General features: G+C 42.1%; 1 protein-coding gene across 1 annotated transcript in view; it reads right to left on the reverse strand.

Moving 5' to 3' along the window:
* pde4ba (phosphodiesterase 4B, cAMP-specific a) overlaps positions 1-24,791 on the reverse strand; it is a 253,062-nt gene that overhangs the window by 218,897 nt on the left and 9,374 nt on the right. The window contains exon 2 of the mRNA XM_047375965.1: positions 18,797-18,892. Coding sequence (XP_047231921.1) covers positions 18,797-18,838 — 42 coding nt within the window. The 5' untranslated portion in view covers positions 18,839-18,892. The remainder of the gene's footprint in view (positions 1-18,796; positions 18,893-24,791) is intronic.

Consider the following 24,791-nt stretch of genomic DNA (forward strand, 5'->3'; position numbering starts at 1 on the left):
TATGTACAGCATTTGCTGATGGTATCATTAAATAAGGGCCACCTGATTGACACCTGTTTCTTCACAGAATGAATGACCTCAGTAAATGAATTCCACACTGCTGTTATTTTGAACATGTCTCTGTCACTCAATTATTCAATCACATTGACTCAGGAGCAGGCATATGAGTGTTGGTTCTGTTGGTTTTATATGACTTTACTACACCTTCTATAAAATCTATGGCCACGTGATAATATGATTTCCACCAAAAATAGTGATTGATCTAGTTAGTCTACTTGGAATCCTATTATTTTAACACAACTATAGATTCCTTTGAACTACTACCATCTTGATTCAGAGGAAACAAAGCAGCAGGGAAAAGATTAAGGATATTAGCAGCAAAAACAACCTTTTACCCTTAGTTCGAGTGGAAAAGGTGTAGAGACTCAAAACAGAAAAGATACAGAAGACAGATGATAACAGATAGGAAGTGAAAAGGTAAAACACAGAGCAGAGTATAGGAATGAAGAGGCAACAGCAGGGGAGAGGGCATGAGACGAAGGATTGCGGAGAAAGGTTGAATAAAGCAGACAGGGTGTGAAGATGGGAGAATCACTTGGAGACCAAGTGAAACAGATTGCATGAAATGAGACTAATCTAAAGGATGTCGTCCAGCAATATGCACATGCATCTGTGGATTTTCTGCTCATGTGAGAACATACACCCACCTGGGCACAAAACACAAACATGAACACACGGTTTGGACTTGACTTCAGGGTGTTTAGTAAGTGTATATAGCAGTGTGAATATATTGTGCTCTGTTTAAGATTGATGCATTGAAGTTTGCAGCATTGTCCTTGTAATGATTTGTGGCTTAATTTGTCAGATTAAAATGAAGCAAATAAAGAAGACATTTTAAATCACTTCAAGTTTTCCATGACTTTAGTAGTAAATATTCCTTGTCAGAGAAACAGGATATTAAAAAAAGCTTTTAGGTGAAATATTATGCCGCCTTTTCTTTCTTTCATTGTCATCTTTTCTTTATTGCTTTGAAACAGACTGTATTCAGCAGGAGACAGAATAAATTGCTAATCCTTGCTCTGCACACCAAATGTGAGATACATTTCTATCATGGCAGGAATGAAGACAAAACATATTAGGTTAGAATTTGCTGAAGGCCATTTTAAATTGATAGCAGCTTATTTAATATGCATGCAGAAACAGTTTTCTGGAGAGACGAGAAAGGAGATATAGGAAAGACAGACAAACACAGTGGGATGTAGAAGGAATCTTTCCTCGTTTCTAAAAATGAGAGAAAAGCATTTCTTCTCAATGCCTACCTTGAACTTTAAAATTTTTTTTATGTCATAACAACACCCTTGAATGTATTTTATTGAAATTGTATGTAATAGTCCAAGACAAAATAGTGTATAATTGCTAGTTAAAGCAACATCATGCATGGTTTTCTGCAGTTTTTACAAATAAAATCTGAAAAAATATGGCATACATATAAACTTCTATATAACTTCTAGTGACTGAAATTTTTATCTGTTCGTCTTTGTAAAATAGCTCAGTCAGAGTGAAAGAACGTAATCAATTTACAAGCCACAGATTCTCAAATGGATATACAGTACAGACCAAAAGTTTGGACACACCTTCTCATTCGAAGAGTTGTCATTATTTTCATGACTATAACTATTGTAGCTTTACACTGAAGGCATCAAATCTATGAATTAACACATGTGGGATTATATACTGAACAAAAAAGTGTGAAACAACTGAAAATATGTTTTATATTCTAGGTTCTTCAAAGTAGCCACCTTTTGCTTTGATTACTGCTCCGCACACTCTTGGCATTCTGTTGATGAGCTTCAAGAGGTAGTCACCTGAAATGGTTTTCACTTCACAGGTGTGCCCTGTCAGGTTTAATAAGTGGGATTTCAAGCCTTATAAATGGGGTTGGGACCATCAGTTGTGTTGTGCAGGAGGTGGATACAGTACACAGCTGATAGTCCTACTGAATAGACTGTTAGAATTTGTATTATGGCAAGAAAAAAGCAGCTAAGTAAAGAAAAACGAGTGGCCATCATTACTTTAAGAAATGAAGGTCAGTCAGTCCATCAAGCGCTACAAAGAAACTGGGTCACATGAGGACCGCCCCAGGAAAGGAAGACCAAGAGTCACCTCTGCTGCGGACGATAAGTTCATCCGAGTCACCAGCCTCAGAAATCGCAGGTTAACAGCAGCTCAGATTAGAGAACAGGTCAATGCCACACAGAGTTCTAGCAGCAGACACATCTCTAGAACAACTGTTAAGAGGAGACTGTGTGAATCAGGCCTTCATGTTAAAATAGCTGCTAGGAAACCACTGCTGAGCACAAGCAACAAGCAGAAGAGACTTGTTTGGGCTAAAGAACACAAGGAATGGACATTAGACCAGTGTTAAATCTGTGCTTTGGTCTGATGAGTCCAAGTTTGAGATCTTTGGTTCCAACCACCATGTTTTTGTGCGGCGCAGATGAGGTGAACGGATGGACTCTACATGCCTGGTTCCCACCGTGAAGCATGGAGGAGGAGGTGTGATGGTGTGGGGGTGCTTTGCTTGTGACACTGGTGGGGATTTATTCAAAATTGAAGGCATACTGAACCAGCATGGCTACCACAGCATCTTGCAGCGGCATGCAATTCCATCCGGTTTGCGTTTAGTTGGACCATCATTTATTTTTCAACAGGACAATGACCCCAAACACACCTCCAGGCTGTGTAAAGGCTATTTGACCAAGAAGGAGAGTGATGGGGTGCTGCGCCAGATGACCTGGCCTCCACAGTCACCGGACCTGAACCCAATCGAGATGGTTTGGGGTGAGCTGGACCGCAGAGTGAAGGCAAAAGGGCCAACAAGTGCTAAGCATCTCTGGGAACTCCTTCAAGACTGTTGGAAAACCATTTCAGGTGACTACCTCTTGAAGCTCATCAACATAATAACAAGAGTGTGCGGAGCAGTAATCAAAGCAAAAAGTGGCTACTTTGAAGAACCTAGAATATAAGACATATTTTCAGTTGTTTCACACTTTTTTGTTCAGTATATAATTCCACATGTGTTAATTCATAGTTTTGATGCCTTCAGTGTGAAGCTACAATATTCATAGTCATGAAAATAAAGAAAAATCTTTGAATGAGAAGGTGTGTCCAAACATTTGGTCTGTACTGTAGGTCATGCTTTTAACTAAAACAATTGATTGCCACTCTGGCTTCATTCTTAAAGTCAGACTAGCAGAGGCTGAACCTCCACCACAGTCTTAAAAAGGACCTATAATGCAAAATTCACTTTTTGATGGTTTTTATACTTTCATTTGGTTCTTTAATGCTTCGACAAACAGTCCAAACACAAAACATTATATAAAAAAAAAAAACATTCAGCCTTTTTTTGGCTATAAATGAATGCTTTATTTTTTTATAGAAAACGCTCAGTTTCAATAGCTGTGTAATTGTGACATTACAATTACACGGGCACCTAGCAACGTTACCGGAGTCTCGCCCCTGACTAGCAACTGAACCGGTTTTCAGTAGAGGATCACATCTCGCCGGCTGGTTTTACCTTACACGCACATTACAATGGCTACCCTCAAAGGCAGATGTTTTGTTGTTGGCTGCAAAGACCCACATGTACATGCACATTCTCCTGTTGTCAGATAACAGAGTTTCGTGGCTTCATTTTATTTTTGAGGGCAATGTTCCAGTCACACTGCTGAAGACAGTACTAGCTTGCGCGAATCATTTCCCCACCGACTGCTTTGAGAACGCACATCAGTACACGTCAGGATTTGCAAAAAGAATGTATAAAATTCAGTCCATACTTTCCATGGCAAATCTGCAGATGATACAAATGTAAGTACTTATTGTTGTGTCTTATAAGTTTCGATTTCGTTTTCAAGTGAACAAAGTGCTGGTTGGGGTCGTAGCCAGGCACAGCTAATTTGCAGTAAAGTGACAGAGCCCTAAAACGACTCATTATGAAATGACCTCATAAATGGGAAAACTGAGGAGGTGAAATCTCCTTATCTGAGAATGATTGTGTGAAAAATGTATCATGTTTTGTATAGCCCATAGACCTATCCGCAATGTTTTAAAGGAAGTATATTTCCCCTTCAAGTCTTTTGCAACCTCCACTATTGCTGTATTGCCTCACATATAGCTTTATCAGTATTAACTCTGATTAGATCTCTTGACCTTGCATTTGAAAGACAATGCATTCCTGCATCATGATTTTGCCACTACCTTGTTTTTGAGTGTAGATGATGTGGTCAGGTTGATATAAACTGTGGATTTTCTCCCATACATAGCAATTTCCTTGTGACTATGACGTTTAATATGGCCAGAGCACCTTATTGGTTCTCTTTCAACATTCGTCTTGGTATCTCACTATGGAAGACGCCTCCAGCGCCTGTCCCCCAGAAGCTCTATTACATTACGCCAGTCTTGACTGGCAGGCGGAAGTGACGTCCGCTCCCATGGGAGGGACTTCCTCCCACTATAAAAGCCGACGTCACGTAGGTGATCTTCAGTCTAACACCTCTTCTCGCTCCCAGAAGCACCTCTCAGATGGTCTTTACAGTAACTTGAGCTAGCTTAACTGTTCACAGAGCGAGCTAACAACTCGGTCGCCGAACGCTTCTCAATAACTGTGCTCGACTGTTCTGAGTCTTTTTCAACGCTGGTCTGTCGCCAAACAGCAGCGCTGCAACTGGTCACCAAACTAGCTGCAACCTTAACGGAGCTTACGAAGTTGTGTAACTTGCACTCGTTCTCACCATGAACAGAGTCAAACCACCATCTAGAACCTGCACATGTGGCAATCTCATAGCTGGGGCAGATACCCACTCTGTCTGCGCTTCATGTCTGGGGCTGCAACATGCCCAGGACGCGTTGGCGTCACCGGCGAGCTGCGAGCACTGTGCACGGCTCTCCCTTAAGTCTCGTCGGCGCAGGCTAGCACGCCAAGCTAGCCTGTCAGAGGTTGATCCTATGATGGGGGTAGCCAATCCCCCGCCACCGGAGCTTCCTGGTACTGATGAGAGAGAGCCCACTTTGGCTGGAGCCAGTTGGGGTGATCAGCTCAACGCTGTCGCGCCACTGACTGACCCAGAGGAAGACGAGGCCGCACTTCCAGGTTTCAGCACTCTTGCTAACGCTGAATCCGAATCTGAAGTGGAGTCCATCAGTCTCGGGTGTGACGACGACGAGCTGGACTGCGGGCCTTATGCCATCCAGTCGGTTGCAAAGCCCTCGGTGACGGATGACACCAGTCGCTGCGGTTCCCCAAACCCGACTGCAACGGACCTGCATGATGTCTGCAGAAGGGCAGCAAAGAAGCTGGGCATCGAGTGGCCGGAAACCCTCACCGAAACTACCACATCTCGATATGAGGGGAAGCGGCTTCCGAGAGCCAAATCTTCCAGCAGACAGCTGTTACCAGTCTTTCCCGAGTGCCTCGAGGAAGCAACCCGGTCCTGGAGCAATCCTCTCACCGCCAAGAACCCCGCCCTGGGAGGGTCGGCGCTGGACTGGACGGGCATGGAGGCCGGCCGTTTTTCACATCTGCCTCCCGTAGAACCTCTGCTGGCATCTCACCTGCACCCATTGCAGAAGTCAGCCATGACAGCGGCAGGACCCACCCTTCCCTTCAAAGCTGATTCTTTTCAGTCCGCTCTGAATGAGAAAAGCTACAAGGTGGTGGCTGCATCTGTTAAAGCCTTAAACGCTTAATCTCTTCTCCTCGCTTACCAAGCGGAATTACAGGAGCAGATGACTGGCACACCGATGGCTGATTTGTGGGACGAGTTGTGCGTGGTGACAGATCTATGCCTGCGTCTCCACAGAAGCGCTGTCCAAGCATCCGGGAGAGCCATGGCCCTGATGGTCACTCAGGAGAGAGCTAGATGGCTGAACCTGTCTAGCCTGTCTCAAAGAGAGAAGAACCAGCTCCTCGACACCCCCGTGGACCCGAAGAGCTTATTCAGCCCCACTGTGACGGCCATGCAAAAACGCTGTGAGGAAAAAAAGAGGGAAGGTGAAGCGCTAAAGCTGTGTCTACCCAGGAAAGCGCAGCCTCCTCCCCCTCCAGAACCTCGTGTGCCGTTCGCTCAAGCGGCAGCTTGACCGGCCTACCGCATCCCCAAACGCCAGCTTCAGCCGCAGTCAGCGGACCGTGGGAAACAAACCGAGCTCAAAGGTGCTTGGGGAAGGAAGCCATTCACTCCCCCGACAACACCAGGAAACCAAGCGACCCCTTCCGCTACTGTGAGCGCAAAGAAAAAGAGGCGCGCTACCTAGGGAGCCGTCTTCGGGGTGGGAGAGCAGGATCTGCCAGACACCTGCACACCCCCTACCAGGACACATCCTGTCCCAGTTCGAGTTCAGAACGCCACGTTCAAGGCATCTCAAACGGCCTTCAGAGCCAACGTTGGAGTTCATCCTTCAGAGCCGACCGAAGCAGAGGAGGATCAAAGCCACCAAGAGCTCAGTGGAGCTGCAGCTGTGGCCAGAAAGCACACACCAGTGCACAAACACATGCCAGTGTCTAAAAACACGACTTTCCCCTTCACAACATGTTCAATAAAGTTGTTTTCTGGCACGCATCCAGGCCTGGAGCCGAGGGTGCAGCCACAATGAAAAAACACGCAAAATATGTTAAAAATAACAAGGGCATAGTACAGTCATACGCCTGGGGAGAGTCCGCTCGCGTCCTGCAAGAGGAAATAATTTCCCTGCAGCACAAAAGAGCTGTCCGACTGGTACCGCAGGAGCAAAGCAGAGACGGGTTTTACTCCAGATACTTTCTCGTGCCGAAAAGGGGCGGGGGTCTGCGACCGATATTGGATCTGCGGGCTCTGAACACATATCTGAGACGGTATTCGTTCAGGATGCTAACACACGCAGCTCTGATAAAGTTTGTGCGTCAAGGAGACTAGTTTGTCTCCATAGACTTGAAAGACGCAAATTTCCATATCCCTATGTACCCCCCTCACAGAAAATACCTCAGATTTGCGTTTCAGGGAAAGATATACGAGTACCTGGTACTTCCTTTTGGCCTCTCACTGAGCCCACGTGTGTTCGTGAAATGCACCGAGGCAGCCATCGCGCCTCTGAGGGAAAGGGGGATGCGTCTGGCGACGTATATAGACGATTGGCTGATTGCCGCTCAGTCTTTAGAGGAGCTCATGACGCATGCCGAGATGCTTACTTTACATCTGACAGCTCTGGGATTCACAATAAACTGGGAAAAGAGCATTTTAACCCATGTACAAACAATCACCTTCATTGGCCTGTCCCTGAATTCAGTCGAGTTCAGAGCGCGCCTCTCAGCTGACCGAGTAAAAGCCTTTCAGGCTTGCCTGGCACTCTTTCGCAGAGGCACACAGGTGAAATTCAGGTTATGCCTCAGACTGCTCGGTTTGATGGCGTCTGCGTTGGTGGTCATCACACTCGGCCGTCTACACATGCACCCGTTTCAAAGGTGGGTGGCGTCACTCAGCTTGAGTCCCACACGCCATGCTCACCGCAGCGTCCTGGTTTCTCTCATATGTGCACGCGCGCTGAGCCCGTGGAAGCGCCCCGGTTTTCTCAACACCGGCGTTGCCATGGGAACCATCCTGACGAGGAAGGTAATTACCACAGACGCCTCGCTGACAGGCTGGGGAGCCACTCACGAGGGGATGATGGTAAACGGCGTTTGGAGTCCACAAACACAGACAGCTCACATAAATTGTCTGGAACTCCTGGCCGTGATGCTGGCACTGAGACACTTTCTGTCCTTTATCAAAGGGCACCATGTTTTGGTCAGAACGGACAACACAACAGTGGTTGCTTACATCAACAGACAGGGGGGTCTACGCTCACGTCATTTACACGAGCTGGCATACAGACTGATAATCTGGACCAGCTCACACTTGCTGTCGCTAAGAGCAACTCACGTGCCAGGGGTAATGAACAGAGGCGAGGATCTGCTGTCAAGGGGCAATCCCCGCTACAAAGAGTGGAAACTCCACAGCGAGGTGATGTCCCAGATATGGAAGAGGTACGGCCGAGCGGGGGTCGACCTCTTCGCATCAGGGGAAAATGCCAATGTTTTTTCTCACTGACAGAGCAACAAGCTCCGCTTGAACTGGATGCTCTAGCGCACAAATGGCCGCCGGTCCTACTGTATGCCTTTCCCCCGCTGGAACTGATCATTCCTACTCTCGCCAGGGTGCGAGAGGGAAAACACTCACTCATTCTGAAAGCTCCCCGCTGGCCAGGGAAACATTGGCTAGCGGAGATTTTTCAGATGCTACACGGTGAGCTATGGTGGCTGATTTTCGTAAATCAGAGCAGCTGTTTGTGTCGTGGGCTTCATCACATAAAGGAAAGCCTCTCACAAAGCAACGTCTTTCGCATTGGGTAGTGGGGGCTATTATTATGGCTTATGAGAGCAGAGGCCTTGCACCCCCTGCAGGTCTGCGGGCTCATTCCACTCGTGGTGTGGCCTCATCCTGGGCATTGTTCCAGGGTATACCTGTGGAGGAAATATGTGAGGCTGCCAACTGGGCGACCCCTCACACCTTCTCTAGGTTCTATAAACTGGATGTCACCAGGCCCACACTGGCTCACACGGTTCTGGGTGTGGGTTCCACATTGCCATGAATGCAAGATGCATCTGTTGGTCTTCGAGTGAGCTTCTCTGGCAATACGGGAGCAGAAATATCCAATAGTGAGATACCGAAACGAATGTTGAAAGACAACTTTAGGTTAAGGATTTAACCCCGGTTCTCTGAAACATGAGTGAGGTATCTCACCAGATCACCCTCCTTGCAGGGAGCGAGGAAGAGGTGTCCTTATTAAACTGAAGATCACCTACATGACGTCGGCTTTTATACTGGGAGGAAGTCCCTCCCATGGGAGCGGACGTCACTTCCGCCTGCCAGTCAAGACTGGCGTAATGTAATAGAGCTTCTGGGGGACAGGCGCTGGAGGCGTGTCCCATAGTGAGATACCTCACTCATGTTTCAGAGAACCGGGGTTAAATCCTTAACCTAAAGATATGATTGGTGTGTAACCCACATGGATTCTGGCAATCTTAAACTGAGACTTTGTATAGCTTGTTTTCAACAATGGCTTTCTTCTTATCACTCTTCCATAAGAGATGAGTCTATGATTATTAGTTGTCCTGTTAAACTGAGGTCTGGATGTACATTTTATGCCCCTAAAAAAGTGTGATTCAGCAAGTGTTGTTCATTTGTGTTCGCATTTGTCCTTGTCTCATTTAAAGGAAATTATTTGGTTTATAAAACTTTAGAACTAAAAGATGATAGGTGGTTTTTCAACATTCCATACAACCAGAGGACATGAGAAGTGACAAGGCGCAAGCTCCTGATACCAGGCAATAGACTGACAGACAAAGTGCAAGTGGTCACGATTTGTGTAATCCCAGGAGTTACTGTTGCTGTGGTAACAAGCATCCTTCCTCCTTATCCGACAGAAAGAGAAAAGGAGAGTGAGCATCTGTGTATAATCAGGACACCATTGAAACAGTGGAGATGGAAGTCACTATGAAGACTGAAGTGATGTGAGAACAGGTCACAGCTGCGAGGGCAGCAACAACAAACAGGAGAAGAGGTTAACTGTTGATGCTGCCGGATAAAAAATAAAAGCTTTTAAGAGCTCTAATTGGAGAATGAACAGCTGTTAAGTTTGACCCACGCTTCCTCTGAATACAAACTCGGCAGTAAGGGTGTGAGAGAAACAAAGCTAACAAATGATGGAAAAAAATATAGAAGCTGAAAAGAAATGATGGAAACTGTAGGGGAGGGTACAAGCTGTTAAGCTGAAAGAGTCCGTTAAGAAAGAATATAAAGCAGTCCCTTCTGCACAGTTTCAAATAGTGCATTTATTTTATTTTAACTTAAGAAGTTTCAATACCGAGTTCTTATATCATGTAGGGAATATGATTATCGATTAATTAATATTCATCAAGAATCATAATTTAAAATAATAATTTGAAAAATATTAATTTCTTAACCAAAAATCACCACTTACGAATAGAAATCAGATTATGGACTCAAAGCTCATTAATAATTACAAATTATTAACCAAAACCACAAACTGTCACTGTTTATTACATATTACATATGTCAACATGTTTATTTCATACATATACTATTCATGTAGATGTCTATAAAACATTTTATTTAGTTTCTAATATGAATAATTTATATATGCATTGAACCATTGTGTATACAGATTTGGATATATATGTAATATTTACATCATTATATAGGTAAAGGATACCTTCACTCTAAATATGGGGCCTTTATGTCATACCTGTTGAGTAGTTATATGAGTAAATCCTGACCAAATTTAATACTCTTAATCTTAATCTATTCATTTTAGATTTTAAAGCTTTGCCATTTCCATATAAATGTGCACATTTTTAGTGACACATCCTACACCAACCCTATGAAGCACAAAACCAACTTAGATATCAACCTAAAAACCTAAACGTCTATGCCTTCATGTGGGGGGACAATTGCAGTCCTTTTACAACCTCTCTGTGACTTTTTTTTTAAACTTTAAAATTTTGCAATGCAGGGCCCTTTAAAAACATTACCGTTGACCAAAGTGCTGTAAAAGAACAAAACACAAAAATACAAAGATTTAAAAGCAAGCGTGAAAACAACAAAATCAATAAAAACAGTAACAATAATATCTCAAACCGAGGTAAAAGCCAGATTTATTTTAGGAGAAGATTTAAAAACAGGTAGTGAGTCAGCCTGTCTGATTTGTAAAGGTAGCTTGTTCCACAGTTTGGGGGGCAGCGACTGAAAACCCTCAGTCACCTCTCAACCTCCATTTTGACTTTAGGACAACCAGGATTAACTGATCTGCCAACCTGAGTGAGTGTGAGGGAGCATACAGCTGGATCAGGTCAGACAGGTGCTGAGGGGTGAGACCCTGCTAACATTTAAAAACAAATAGGAGAACTTTAAAATCAATCCGGAAAAACTGAAAGCAAATGTAGTGACGGTAAAACAGGAGTGATGTGTTCTTGTTTTGTGTAATTAGTTAAAAGCAGCATTTTGTACCAGTTGAAATCAACTATTTAATGACTGGCTCAGCATGACATAAGAGCACTGCAGTGATCTAAATGAGTCATAATAAAAGCATGAATTAAAAGCTCAAAATGACCTCAAAAGAAATGGTTCGACTTTGGCCAGTTGTCTCAAATGATAAAACTTGGACTTGATTACTCATTTAATTTGTGATACTAGTATTGTGCACAAATTTGCACTAACTTGTAAAGTACCAAGGAACAGACTTTAAGGAGCAAATAATTGGTATAAAAATTAGAGGACCTCCAAGTGTGTGCACTTTGTTTGAAACGCTCTAAGATAAATATGCATAGTCACAAATGTTGGCCAGAGTTGAAGTGTTTTCACTCAGGGAACCCTGGAGCACATCCATGCACACATTCAGAGTCTGGGCAATTAGATCTGAGGTGCTCAGCTATGACTTGCATGGGAAAAAGGCCATTAGGTCTGTTATACCAAAAAACATTATTTAATCTGTCCATTCCTCAGCACATCACACTCCAACAACACAGTATCACAAAGCTGGGCTTAAACTCTTTCACTGTGCATGCCAAATACTTATTACCTCTTATAATCACATACACACTCCCTTAACACAAATGTAACACATCAAACTAATCTGGCTCAGCCAAACCAGCTTTGTGATGGGACAAATCATTAAAACAAACCCTGACTTCTTAGCTCACAGTCACAACACTTACAGCTAATTCTCGCTCAACATAACAAACTTAAATAAATCCCTGATACTGCAGCTACTATCCATTAAGAATCTCTTACTACACACTTAACTTTAATAACTAAGGAACATATTTACTGAGAAGAAAACACATTGTACACATGCAGACTTTATAAAATGTGGCTAAACGTATTAACAGTGTTACAGGTTTTTTTCCAAAACAGACTTTTACTGGAGGATTTTATGCAACAAGATCAGTCCAGTAGATCATGGAGCCGTCTGTGAAACTACTGAAGTTTGCACATGACACCACTGTTATTGGTCTGATTCAGGACGGTGATGTGTCTGCATACAGGCAGGAGGTGGATCGACTGGTACACTGGTGTGGTCAGACCCACCTTGAACTTAACCCACTCAACACTGTGAAGATGATGGTGGACTTTCGGAGAACACCACCTCCACTCACACACCCCTCACCATCTTCAACAACACTGTATCTACTGTGGACCACTTCCGGTTCCTAGAAACCACAGGAGCTGCTGGTCATCTTCTACACTGCCATAATTCAGTCTGTCCCGTCCTGTCTTCGTCCATCTCAGTGTGGTATGGCTCATCCACAAAACAGGACAGGTCCAGACTGCAATGAACAATCAGGTCTGCAGAGAGAATCATCAGGGCTCACCTTCCTTCCATCCAGGACTTATACAGGTCCAGGGTCAGAAAAAGGACAGCTAAAATCTCTGCAGACCCCACACAACCTGCACACAAGGTGTGTGGGGCTTTTACCTTCAGGTCGGCACTACAGAGCACAGTCTGCTAAAACCAGTTTCTCTGAACAACACCATGCATACTTGTACTGATGTCACAATATATTCGATTGTAAGGTCAATTGTGTATATATGTACATTTAAAAAGATATTAATTGCCATTTATTATATAAAAAAAACTCTCTACTGAGAGCAAAGTGTACCAGAGTCAAATTCCTGTGCACAAACTTGTCAATAAAGCTGATTCTGATTCTAAATTAAATCTGCAAATGAGAAGGTTAGTGACCTACCAGACACATGGGGAAGCTATACTCCAATTTTACTAAAATAAACCTGAAATTGCTTTCAAAATAAGTGGACAGAAAACTATCCTAAAAACATATAGACTTAGAGTGAAGGTTATAGTGGCGTTTACATGCATCTAGGATTACAAAGACCAGTTTAAACCCAGCTTTATTCCTTTACTTCTTGCTTAGTGGTTAAAACCTCTAATAAATCACAGGCTTGGATACATTCTTGGCCAATGCTGAGTGCCTAATCACCACACACCCTCAACAACAAGACATGAATAAAGATGTAAAATGGGAATGATGAGCATGATGACACCGACGGGTAACAGGAGTAAGACAGCTGACTGAAATTCACTGAAAGTAAAAACAAAATAATAATAGATGAGTATTACACACACACACACACACACACACACACACACACCTTTAGATGTTACAGCCAGAAAACAAAAAAACAAACTCGCATTACCATGACAGAGTGGATCTGCATGATCTGCTTATAGGCAAGTTGCACTGCTGGGCTACACCAAGAAATCAGAATTAGCTGTGAATACGAGTGCATCTCATTAAATTACAATATCGTCAAAAAAGTTAATTTATGTCAGTCATTCAGTTCAAGGTGGCATTCCTGTGTCCATTTCCATTCATTCATTCACTAATTCATCTAGGAATATTCCTAGATGAGTTTGTGAATTTTAAAACACACATTGAGTATCTTATTGGTAAACCTTCAAAATATGTTGGTTTATTTTATAAGCTGACAAACTATCTTCCTCTTAAAGCTCTTTTAATTTTATACAGGTCTCTATTTGAACCACATCTTAATTGTTGTAATTTCATATGATGTAACACTTATCTGAGTCACTTTGAGAAACTAAAGATTCTGCAAAAGAAAGTCAAATTATAATGCTCCCTCTGATCCACTGTTTTACAACCTCAAACATTTGAAGATCACTGAGTGCAACAGATTACATAATGCTTCCATTATGTATAGTGTAGTATATTGACTAAATCTTAGACTCTATCAGCTCATTCCAGTGATTTTTCTGTGTCATGAACACAACACAAGGGGGAAATTATTACTAAGAGGGAAAAAGCTGAACTTGAGGTGTGCTGGCTGTAGTGTAGCGTGTCGGGGTCCGGAAATATAGAAGGAGATCGACAACACTGTTAAAGAATCTCAGTCTCTGAATCTATTTAAAAAGCTTCTTAAGCAGTGTGTTGCTACATAATGCCTAATATAAACCCCAAAGGCTGAGTTTCACATTTGTTGCCTGGTTCGATAAGGCCCTTGTACTCGTACTAGTACTAATTGTCTTCGTTTCGTCCGGGACCGGGTTGGGGTTGCAGCACACTCAGTAAAGTCACACAGACGTCCCTTTCACCAGACATCACCTCCACCTCCCTCCAGTATGTCCTGGGCCATCCCCTGGGCCTCCTCCCAGTGGGATGTGCCTGGAACACCTCCCGAGAAAGGTATCTAAGACGCATCCGGTATAGATGCCCGAGCCAGAATCGCTTCTAGGCCAACTGGTAATCCTTCTCCATGGCCTCCCCGAACTCTTCCCAGGCCCGAGTTTTTGCCTCTGCCAGAGCCCGGGCCACAGCCTGCTTAGCCTCACAGTACCCTTCAGCCGCCTCAAGAGTCCCTCAAGCCAACCACAGCCGATGGGATCCTTCAGCTTGACAGCATCCCTTACTGCCGGTGTCCACCACTGGGTTCGGAGATTGCCGCCGTGCAATGGTGTAACTTTGGGTCTAGCATTGGGGGGTTAAGCTCTCTGCCTAGTTGTTTATTTATTGAATCATTTACTTTTGTAAAAGGAGTCAGGCTAATTTTGTATTCCTGTTTTAGAAATTCATTCTAATGCTTTTACTGTGGTTTACTTAACTTTCCTGTTTTCTTTGTATTTACTCTGCAGTTTTTCTGTTCCACATCAGTTCAGCAATTAATAAAAGGCTTACTTTTACTTCATCTTTTTTCTAACACAGAACAAAATATTTAACATTTTTAGAGGACCTTCATATTCATGAATGCTGCATTGTGTTGTTTCAAAAGCTTCACAATAATTTGACTTGGTTTTAATTTTTTGTTAGTTTAAGTGAAGGATGAAGATTAACAGTTTATAACTGATGAAAAAACATTTGGCTGAAGCAGATGACAGATTTTGTGATATTTAGAAAAAAACTTTTGCTCAGTCCATCCAACTAAAGTTGTTCTTAAACTCAGAGAAACTATGTTTACTGTGGCTCAAATAAATGTGCTTCGTTTCTCATCTATGTAAATGACTTTTTAAAATTTTACTCTCTCACTCTCTCTGCCACATCTGAGGCTCCGTTGTCATAATTTCTTACATTTCTAAAAAGAAAACTGGTATAAAATTGATTTTCTTAGATTTTAATGGAATGGTAAGACCCTAAAACACATCTATTTATTTTAATTATGCTGTGAGCTTTCCCAACATTTCATTAAAATATGTTCCTTCTTTCATGAACCTGTTGCTTTACTGCCATCTTTCCAGCCCTTCATTCCACTTAGTCTGTTGTTCTCCACTGAGCCATTAGTTCAGTCTTTACTATTAAACACTTTCTGTAGAGAAAAGGGTGTTTAAAATAGAACATGGAGCCTCATCCTGGACCTTTCTTGGACTCTCACCTTTTGTCTTGCTATCAGTACTAATATTACAGTTATTCATAAATGTATACATAAAGTGGTATGTATTGTTACATTGAGTAAAACTGTACCCTTGTTTAATGAGTTTAGTTTATACATTACATATTGCATGTATTATTCAGAAAACTAAAACAGTTAACTAGTTAATGATCCACCTGTTATACTATGATTTATTGCTAATTAATTCTGCACCATTAAACAACCCAGAGCTGTAAGTTTACAATCAGAACATATGAAAGAGAAGAGGGAGGCTTACTTTTGCTCTTTCTACTGTGTCTTACTGGCACCAGGGGATCTTTTCTTGTTTTATTGAGCAACACCTGTTTCTGTCTACATGCAGAACTGGACTACAGGACTGGCTGCAGCCATGTGGGGATCTGAAGGACCTTTTAATGTGTTTGGTAACTTTAGGATTAAATGCTTTGATTTTGACTAAGATAAAGGTTCAGATATTTTTCACATCATGATGCAGATCCAGCTAGAACCTCACACAGAGGGTTCTACTGTTTTCTATCACGGCCAGGCCATTTAACTTCACCTGGTGCTCAGGTGAAAGTCCCTCTTCATGACCCTGGTGATGCTCATTAGTGAACCTCCACCTCATGGCTTGCTGGTTGAATCAGTGATTAGCGCTAGCTTACAATTAGCCCATTCTGAGCCAGCTCCCAGGTTTAACGCCATCTTCAGGGTTAAGCTGCTCTGCTTCCACCTGTTCCTGGGCGCACACACCCACCAGGCTCCCACTCTCTAGTTGGCTCTGCGGCTGCTCTGAAATGAGCCGGCTCCCCTATTGTAGCCCTGTTTGATCCCAGTCCGCCTGAGCCCGGTGCGCGTAGTTGTGCAGTCGCGGTACCGCGTGTGCCCAAATAACCACTTTTTCCCTTCTTTTCCTTTAGACTCATTGTCAGAACCAGAGGTCCAGGTGGCAGGTCTAACAAAGGGAAGGGAATTGGGAAAACTAACTTAACAATACATATATATTTACCTCATTTTGATTTTCACTCTTTTTACAAGGTGTTGTTGTCAACCAACAGTGAAAAATTGTTGTCTGCCCGCTTTTTTGAGAGAACAACCACTCTCACCAGTGACTGAATCAAAAATACAGCAAACAGTGAATGCTTGGTGGGGAAAGCAGGTTGGGTGATACCAGGTTTTTGGGAGGTCATAACACCCCTAACCCCTCCGCAAATTACGCCCTTCCCGCTGCGACAGGCATCGCTGAGCTTACAGCCACAGCTACGGACAGCAGCATCAACAATAGATGCGGAGAACATGGTCCACTCAGACTCTATGTCTCCAACATCCCCCCGAATCTGGTCAAAGCTCTCCTGGAGGTGAGAGTTGAATACATCCCTGGCCGAGGGCTCCGCCAGATGTTCCCGGCAGACCCTCACTATGCGCTTGGGCCTGCCAAGTCTGTCCGGCTTTCTCCTCTTCCAGATCCAACTCACCACCGGGTGGTGATCAGTGGACAGCTCAGCCCCTCTCTTCACCCAAGGGTCCAAAACATGCAGCCAAAGGTCTGAAGACACGACAACAAAGTTGATCATCAACTTCCTGCCTAGGGTGTCCTGGTGCCAAGTGCACTGATGAACGCCCTTATGCTTGAACATGGTGTTCATTATGGACAATCCGTGACTAGCACAAAAGTCCAATAATGAAACACCCCTTGGATTCAGATTGGGGAGGCCATTCCTCCTGATCACACTTCTCCAGGTGTCACTGTCGTTTCCCATGTGAGCGTTGAAGTCCCCCAGCAGAATAATAAAGTCCTCGGGAGGGGCACTATGCAGCACCCCCAACAGGGACGCCAAGAACGCCGGGAACTCCGCACTACCCCTCAGCCCGTAGGCCGAAACGACAGTCAGAGACCTGTCCCCTACCAGAAGGTGCATGGATGGGACACTCTCATCAACACGAGACGGCTCAGCTGGGGGGCAACAAGCAAACCCAACCCAGCTCCCCACCACCTCTCCCCATGGGCCACTCTAGAGTAGAAGAGAGTCCAGCCTCTCTCGAGGAGATGGGTTCCAGAGCCCACGCTGTGCGTGTAGGTGAGCCTGACTATTTCTAGTCGATATCTCTCGACCTCCCGCACAAGCTCAGGCTCCTCTCCCCCTCCCCCCCAGTAAGGTGACATTCCACGTCCCTAGAGCCAGCCTAAGGATCCGGAGATCAGCCCACCGAGGTCTCCACCTTTGTCTGCGGCCCAATCCTCTTTGCACCGGTCCCTCATGGTTCCCTTTGCAAGTGGTGGACCCACTGGGGGATGGCCTTGCGTCTCTTGTTCGGGCTTGGTCCAGCCGGGTCCCGCGAGGAGCAACCCGGCCACCAGGTACTCTCCGACGAGTCCCGACCCCAGGCCTGGCTCCAGGGTGGGACCCCAGCTCCGCCGTGCTGGGTGACGTCACGTGCCTCAATTGTGTGGTCCTCATAAAGGCGTCTTGAACCGCTCTTTGTCTGACCCGTCACCCAGAGCCTGTTTGCCATGGGAGACCCTACCAGGGGCATTTAAGCCCCAGACAACATAGCCTCTAGGATCATTCGAGCACTCAACACTTGTATGTTCTAATAATGTTTCTAATAATCAGCATATAATATGATTCCGATTATTAATGATGTGTACTGATGGCTAAAAATTTATAGCATTCATCATCAGTAGGATGGGAGTTTGTGCTGTTTGATGGTTTTTGAGGTGGGTATTTTTATAAGTTAGATTTTTTAGGTTGCTATGTTGCTCTGTATTGTGATGTAAGTGTATGGGTCCCTACTTATAAGCAGTATGGCTTTAAAGGGGGACCTTTTACAAACAGCTCCTTATTAATTGTACAGTGTAAATACATATATAATACCTGTTTGTAAATAAATAAATAAACCAAAATCATCAAAATTAACAGAAATAAATGCTTGACGTAAATCACAGTGGGTGACGAATCTATATATGCAGGTCATTTTTGAAATAAAATAGTTACAAAATTGAAAAAAGACAGATATTGTAGGAGCCTAACCAACTCGTTTTAAAGGGCAGGATAGAAGTGTAATGCAATCTATCTAGCTGAGATTTCTGATGCAGAGTGAATGAGGTATACAAAGCAGAGGATCTGTCCAAACAAATGGAGAATGACAAACATCAGAGCAACAGAAGGCAGTAAGATCAAAAGCAGACTACATGAGCCTGTATTCTGCCATTTTTGGAGTGACATTGTAATGACATCTCTGCCAGAAGTAAATCTTCCAAACATTCGGTTATGTAACAGAGATATTTTGAGAACATGATGACTTACATTGTTGGGAGACACTGTAAGGACACTCCTGCTTTTCCTCATCTTTCCTAGAGTACCTCCCCCTGCAGTTCAACCACAGAAGCTTCACATGCAATCCTAGAAAACAAAAAGAGTTATATCACAAACCATTTACCGCAAATTCTGCAGCAGAAAAGCCAGTGAGTAAAAGAGACTGAAATGCTTGATGTGCGAGATGATAATTGAGTCATTTATATTCTCTTATTCCTACAACTCTGAATTGCCAGCAACTGAGGTCAAAAACAAAATGTAATATATTTAGTCATCACTGTTTAAATGGTGCTTATACAATTGTAGTTATAGAGCAATTAGTTTGTGCAACTTGTTTAGAAGAATATGTGCCATAATAATCATTGTTACTTTGGAGGGGTACTTTTTACAACAGTCATTACTTTTATTGAGAAATAATATAAAATGTTAACAGAAATAGGAAAACTGGGTCAGCAAAATGTATGTGGCCAGAGAGAATTTATTTCTTATGATTATATTAATCATTATCACTACAAAGACAAATGCTGGCAGGACAAATTTTAATATTTCAGACATGAGAAAAAAAAAATCCTGTCTTTTAAGATTTAAACCATAAGTGGACTGTACTGATATTTGAAAATATGTACAAGAGCTGAAGCATTTATAGTGTGAAATAAAACATCTCTTAAGAAATCTTCCAGTTTAAAATTTTTTTTAGAGATAGTAACTATCACTAATTAGGAGAGAGGATAATGAATTTTCTTTATCAACTTATTTTTAAATTTCAGTTATTTTCATTTTATATTTTTTCAAAGATTTTATTTTTTTAATATTCAAAAGGTAAGATAGTAATTAGATGTTTTGAAAATGCTATACAAAAAATGTATTACTACTATTATTATTATTACCATCATCATCTTTAGACACCATTATGTGGCATTCACATAAATTAAGAACCCTTTAATTTGATACAACTAAGTAAAATCCAGTGCAACAATTTGCTTTTCTAAGTCGCGAGTTCTTAGTCCACCATAGGTGTGTATAAAACTCATTATAAAAACACAGCTGCTCTGTGAAGGCCTCAGAGGTTTGTTAGAGAACATTGGTGAATAAACAATATGATCAAACAACACAGCGGGCAGGTCAGAGATAAAGTTGTGAAAAACTTTTAAGCAGATTTATGTAATAAAACAATGTCCCATTGTAAGGGAAAACTGAAAACCGACTAAGCCATGGCCGTCCACCTTAACTGACAGGTCGGTCAAAAAGAGCGTTAATCAGAACAAATGAATTGGTTATTCTAAATTGCCTTTAGGAGTAAGTGTGTCCATTGCTGTGTGTCGTGTATGTCGTGTGTTGCCCTGTGATGGACTGACAACCTTTCCAGAGTGGACTCCACCTCTTCCCCAATAACTCCTGGACACAGGCTCCTGCTCTGTGTCCCTGCAAGAATAGGTGCATATAGTTGAAGTTTCCTACAAGTGCGTGTATAAAAGGACACCCACAGTCCTGAAGGAGTGTTTAATCTGCAGTTGAAATTGACGTTCACCCTATGACAGTTCTCTCCCATCTCTCTACACAGGTTTGCTCTATGTCAGATTTAAGACCCATACCCTGCCTATTGTTCTTACTCTAGAATAATGACATGGAGCGTATGTACCTTCAATTATCTGTACAGCTGGAAATTGTGCTAATTTTTCTTATACATAAAATATATCAAATTCCCAAATCTGTCCTTGATTAACCTTAATTTAATGTCACTTCAAGTCATCTCACTATCTATTGTGTATTACTACCACTTACTTTTAAAAAATTATAAAATACAGCACAGGAATTTTTGAGGGGAAATTCCTGACAAACTGGACAAATCAGAACTGAATTGTTAACAGTACAAAAAGCTGAATAAAGTTTAAACAAGATTAAATGGAGTAAAAACAGTGAAACAAAAACATTATGCAATCACATTTTAAACAAGCTCATCGGGGTTGAAAAATCCTAACTGGGCTAAGCTTCAGACTCGTCTCTTGGTCCACATTAGACAGCTTACTGGCTCTTATCCCCAGTCAGAAACATAGCTTTTGAAAATGTGTGCTTCTGACACAACACAACATCAAAGCTAAATAGATTTCACCAATTCTGTCAAACCCTTTGTTTATGCTTCACAAGGAGAGAGGCTCCAAAGCAATGAAATAAAAATGTCTCAAACTGAAAGCAGCTTCATGCTCAAGGTTTCCAGCTTCTAAGGTGCAGAAAAGTGTAGAAAGTATTTGTTCCAATTATAGATTACCTGTTTAAAAGGTATTCATGAATTACATCAATGTAATTCAAAGGCTTACCAAGTTCCAAACAAGCAGAATAAAATCATTCCTTTTAAAGGACATGATCTTAATTGGATTGACATGCATCTAAATAGACAGTTTTCTATCATAGATTGCTTCAGGGTCAGAAGCACTGCATGTTGTGACAATCTCAGGATCATCCATTTGAAATGACTTTTTTTTTTCCAGCTCAATCTTTAATAGTGGTGAAGATCTTTTCAAAAGTCTTGGTTAGGGTAGTGAAAAGTGTGTATGTGTGTGCGAAAAGTCGGATTCCGGAGGGGTTGATGTCACTATGCATGTAATTCCTATAATTCCGGTTTATTCACCAACTGATCTCAAAGACAATTAGGATCAGACCCAAATGGGTCTCTAGATTTGACATCAGGCAAAGCATGCATTAAAAAGTCAGCATCCTTGGCAAACTGGCAAAGAGTGAAAGTAGGCTTCAGATGCACAAAAACAAACCACAGCTGCACAAAGATTCCACTCAGAAAGCCAGCTCCCATTCTTTAAATGCAATCAGACAGTATTATCTTTTATTGCTGTGACCCTTTTAAACAGCCTCTGCAATGTGTATACTTAATAATATGACCCACTGATTACAAAAATAAATAAAAATCATAAAATACATTTTTAAATTTTATTTCAATAAGAAGAAAAGATCAGCTGGAGCCAGAAAATCTAAAAATCTTTAGGGCATTAAACATAAATAAATCAAAACTAGCCTCAAGGTGAGTAAGAAATTTAAAAACACGTTGTTTTTTTTTCCAAATATACAGCCTGTCGATTCCTGCCCTCGAAACCTGATATGAACTTCCATATATAGATGATGACACAGCATCTGTCACTGCAACTTTCTGGAAACCTGTCAATCTGTATGTGGCTGAAAACTGAAAGACTTTCAGCAAGAAATATGTCAAATGAATCTGTTGCCGCTTATTCACAAGAAAACAAAAGAGTGAGTATTTTTCCTACAAAGATCATCTACGCACCAAATGTGGGTTAACTGTGTAGGAGTAAACAGGTGTAAATCACAGATTTCCATTGAAAATACATTTTTCCTGAGAATTGTGAAACAATTAGAAAAGGAGCAACCCAAACCTCAAGAGAGAGTAAACAACAATGTCAACGACACTCTACAAAAGATAGATCAAGCAGGGAGTCAGTCATACCATTGAGGCATGAAATTTGTCAGAAAAGAAAATAAATTCCTTTACCAAGGTTTTTTATTCTTTCATGCGTTCTCTGTCAGTACAGCACTTCTGCTGATGTCCGCAAATGAAATAAATCAACCACTCTTTCCATGCATTCCTCTTCCAAGTTACTCCACAATAATTAACTTAAGTTGGACTTCTTTTTCGTCTTCACAAATTAAGGAGAGAAGATTTTAATGCAGATCCTGGGAGTATTTTAATTTCACTTTCATGTTCATCAAACCAATCTTTCACCAGTCTTGCTGTGTGTATTGGTGCATTGTCGTCTTGATACACGGCACCACCTTCAAGATACAATGTTTGAACCATTGGATGCACATGGTCCTCAAGAATGGTTCGATAGTCCTTGGCAGCCCATCTAGCACAAGTATTGGGCCAAGGGAATGCCATGAAATGGCAGCCCAAACCATCACTGATCCACCCCGATGCTTCACTCTGGGCATGCAACAGTTTGGGTGGTACGCTTCTTTGGGGCTTCTCCACACCGTACCTCTCCCGGATGTGGGGAAAACAGTAAAGGTGGACTCATCAGAGAACAATACATGTTTCACATTGTCCACAGCCCAAGATTTGCACTCCTTGCACCATTGAAACCGACGTTTGGCATTGGCATGAGTGACCAAAGGTTTGGCTATAGCAGCCCGGCCGTGTATATTGACCCTGTGGAGCTCCCGACGGACAGTTCTGGTGGAAACAGGAGAGTTGAGGTGCACATTTAATTCTGTCGTGATTTGGGCAGCCGTGGTTTTATGTTTTTTGGATACAATCCGGGTTAGCACCCGAACATCCCTTTCAGACAGCTTCCTTTTGCGTCCACAGTTAATCCTGTTGGATGTGGTTCGTCCTTCTTGGTGGTATGCTGACATTACCCTGGATACCGTGGCTCTTGATACATCACAAAGACTTGCTGTCTTGGTCACAGATGCGCCAGCAAGACGTGCACCAACAATTTGTCCTCTTTTGAACTCTGGTATGTCACCCATAATGTTGTGTACATATTCTGAGCAAAACTGTGCTCTTACCCTGCTAATTGAACCTTCACACTCTGCTCTTACTGGTGCAATGTGCAATAAATGAAGACTGGCTACCAGGCTGGTCCAATTTAGCCATGAAACCTCCCACACTAAAATCACAGGTGTTTCAGTTTCATTGTCCAACCCCTGTATATTACTGTAGTGAAGTTAAACCCTAGCCTGTAAAACATGTACCGATTATGAGATTATGTGCACCATCACTTCATGGCTAAATAATATAAAGCATTCCAGGGGGTTACAGTTATTTAATCAAAATGGGAATACTGACTTGTGCCTGCGCACATCAGTAAAACGATTCTGGTAGGAGATGAAGAAGAAATTGCAGTGTCTACCTGAATGGTGCCTGAATTTTAGTTTTTCAAATTCTAATTATCGTAAATTTGTTTCATTTTCCCCTGAGTAACTACAGGCAGACTAAGATTATCACAGAGCACTTTTAATTCCTCCGCAAGTGCCGGTTTCTTGGGTCTCCAAACCATTTCACTTATCCAACAGCTTTCCTGAATTTCTCCTTAATGGATTAATGACCTGATAAATCTACTCTTTGTACTCTCAAATTCAAGATAGAAATGTTATCGCTACTTTCCTCTGGGGTAGACATTATTATACATTGGTACTCCAAGTTTATCATCATTATTTTTGGGCAACCTTTGGCTGCATACTTTGCTGCCTTGTGTTCACTATTTGTCCTTTCATGTCATTTCCTCCCCATTTTCTTATGTGCTACAAAGCTGACCACAACTAAATAATGAAAAATTATGATATATGCTTCTAAAGTTCTACACCTAACAAATGTTTCTGTGACTGTGGGGAATTGGCATTATCAACAGCTTCACAGTACAGTGAGAATGAAAAACATTGGTCCAGCAAATATTTTTTTGAAAAACAGCCTCAGTTCAGTTTTATACATTTTGGCTTAAATAGTGGGGAAGAACCATTTCACATTTTTATAACCAGTGATCAACATGACCCTGAATAATACACATAAAATCATGTTGTATATCTCTAGAAAAGTGTGAAAGGGAACTTTATTATCTGACTATGCATTTAATTGTTGAATTATGACCAATTCAAAGCTCATCCTTCAATCTTTTCATCCGCTTAGCATGGACATACTTGAAGACTGCTCAGTATAGTAATTATTTTCAATTATCTCGCTTATGTTTTCAAGTCATCCAGCTCAAGCACAGCAAATTTTGTAACCAGGAGATAGAGAATACAGATATATTTCGTATGTTGCAAGCAAGAACATTCAAATTTCAGTAAAGGAAAATTAGTAAGAGAAAAAGTACAGAAATGAGTATTCAAATAATGTGCAACTGAAATGTGTTTTTTACTGGATGTTTTAACATAGTTTTTGACCAACGATAAAGAAACATTACAGCAGCTAGAAAGAGGCATTTTGACTATGTGCAACTGTGTGTCTTTTTGTTATGAA

This window comes from Girardinichthys multiradiatus, chromosome 9, assembly GCF_021462225.1.
Source record: "Girardinichthys multiradiatus isolate DD_20200921_A chromosome 9, DD_fGirMul_XY1, whole genome shotgun sequence".
In the NCBI taxonomy this organism is placed as follows: domain Eukaryota; kingdom Metazoa; phylum Chordata; class Actinopteri; order Cyprinodontiformes; family Goodeidae; genus Girardinichthys; species Girardinichthys multiradiatus.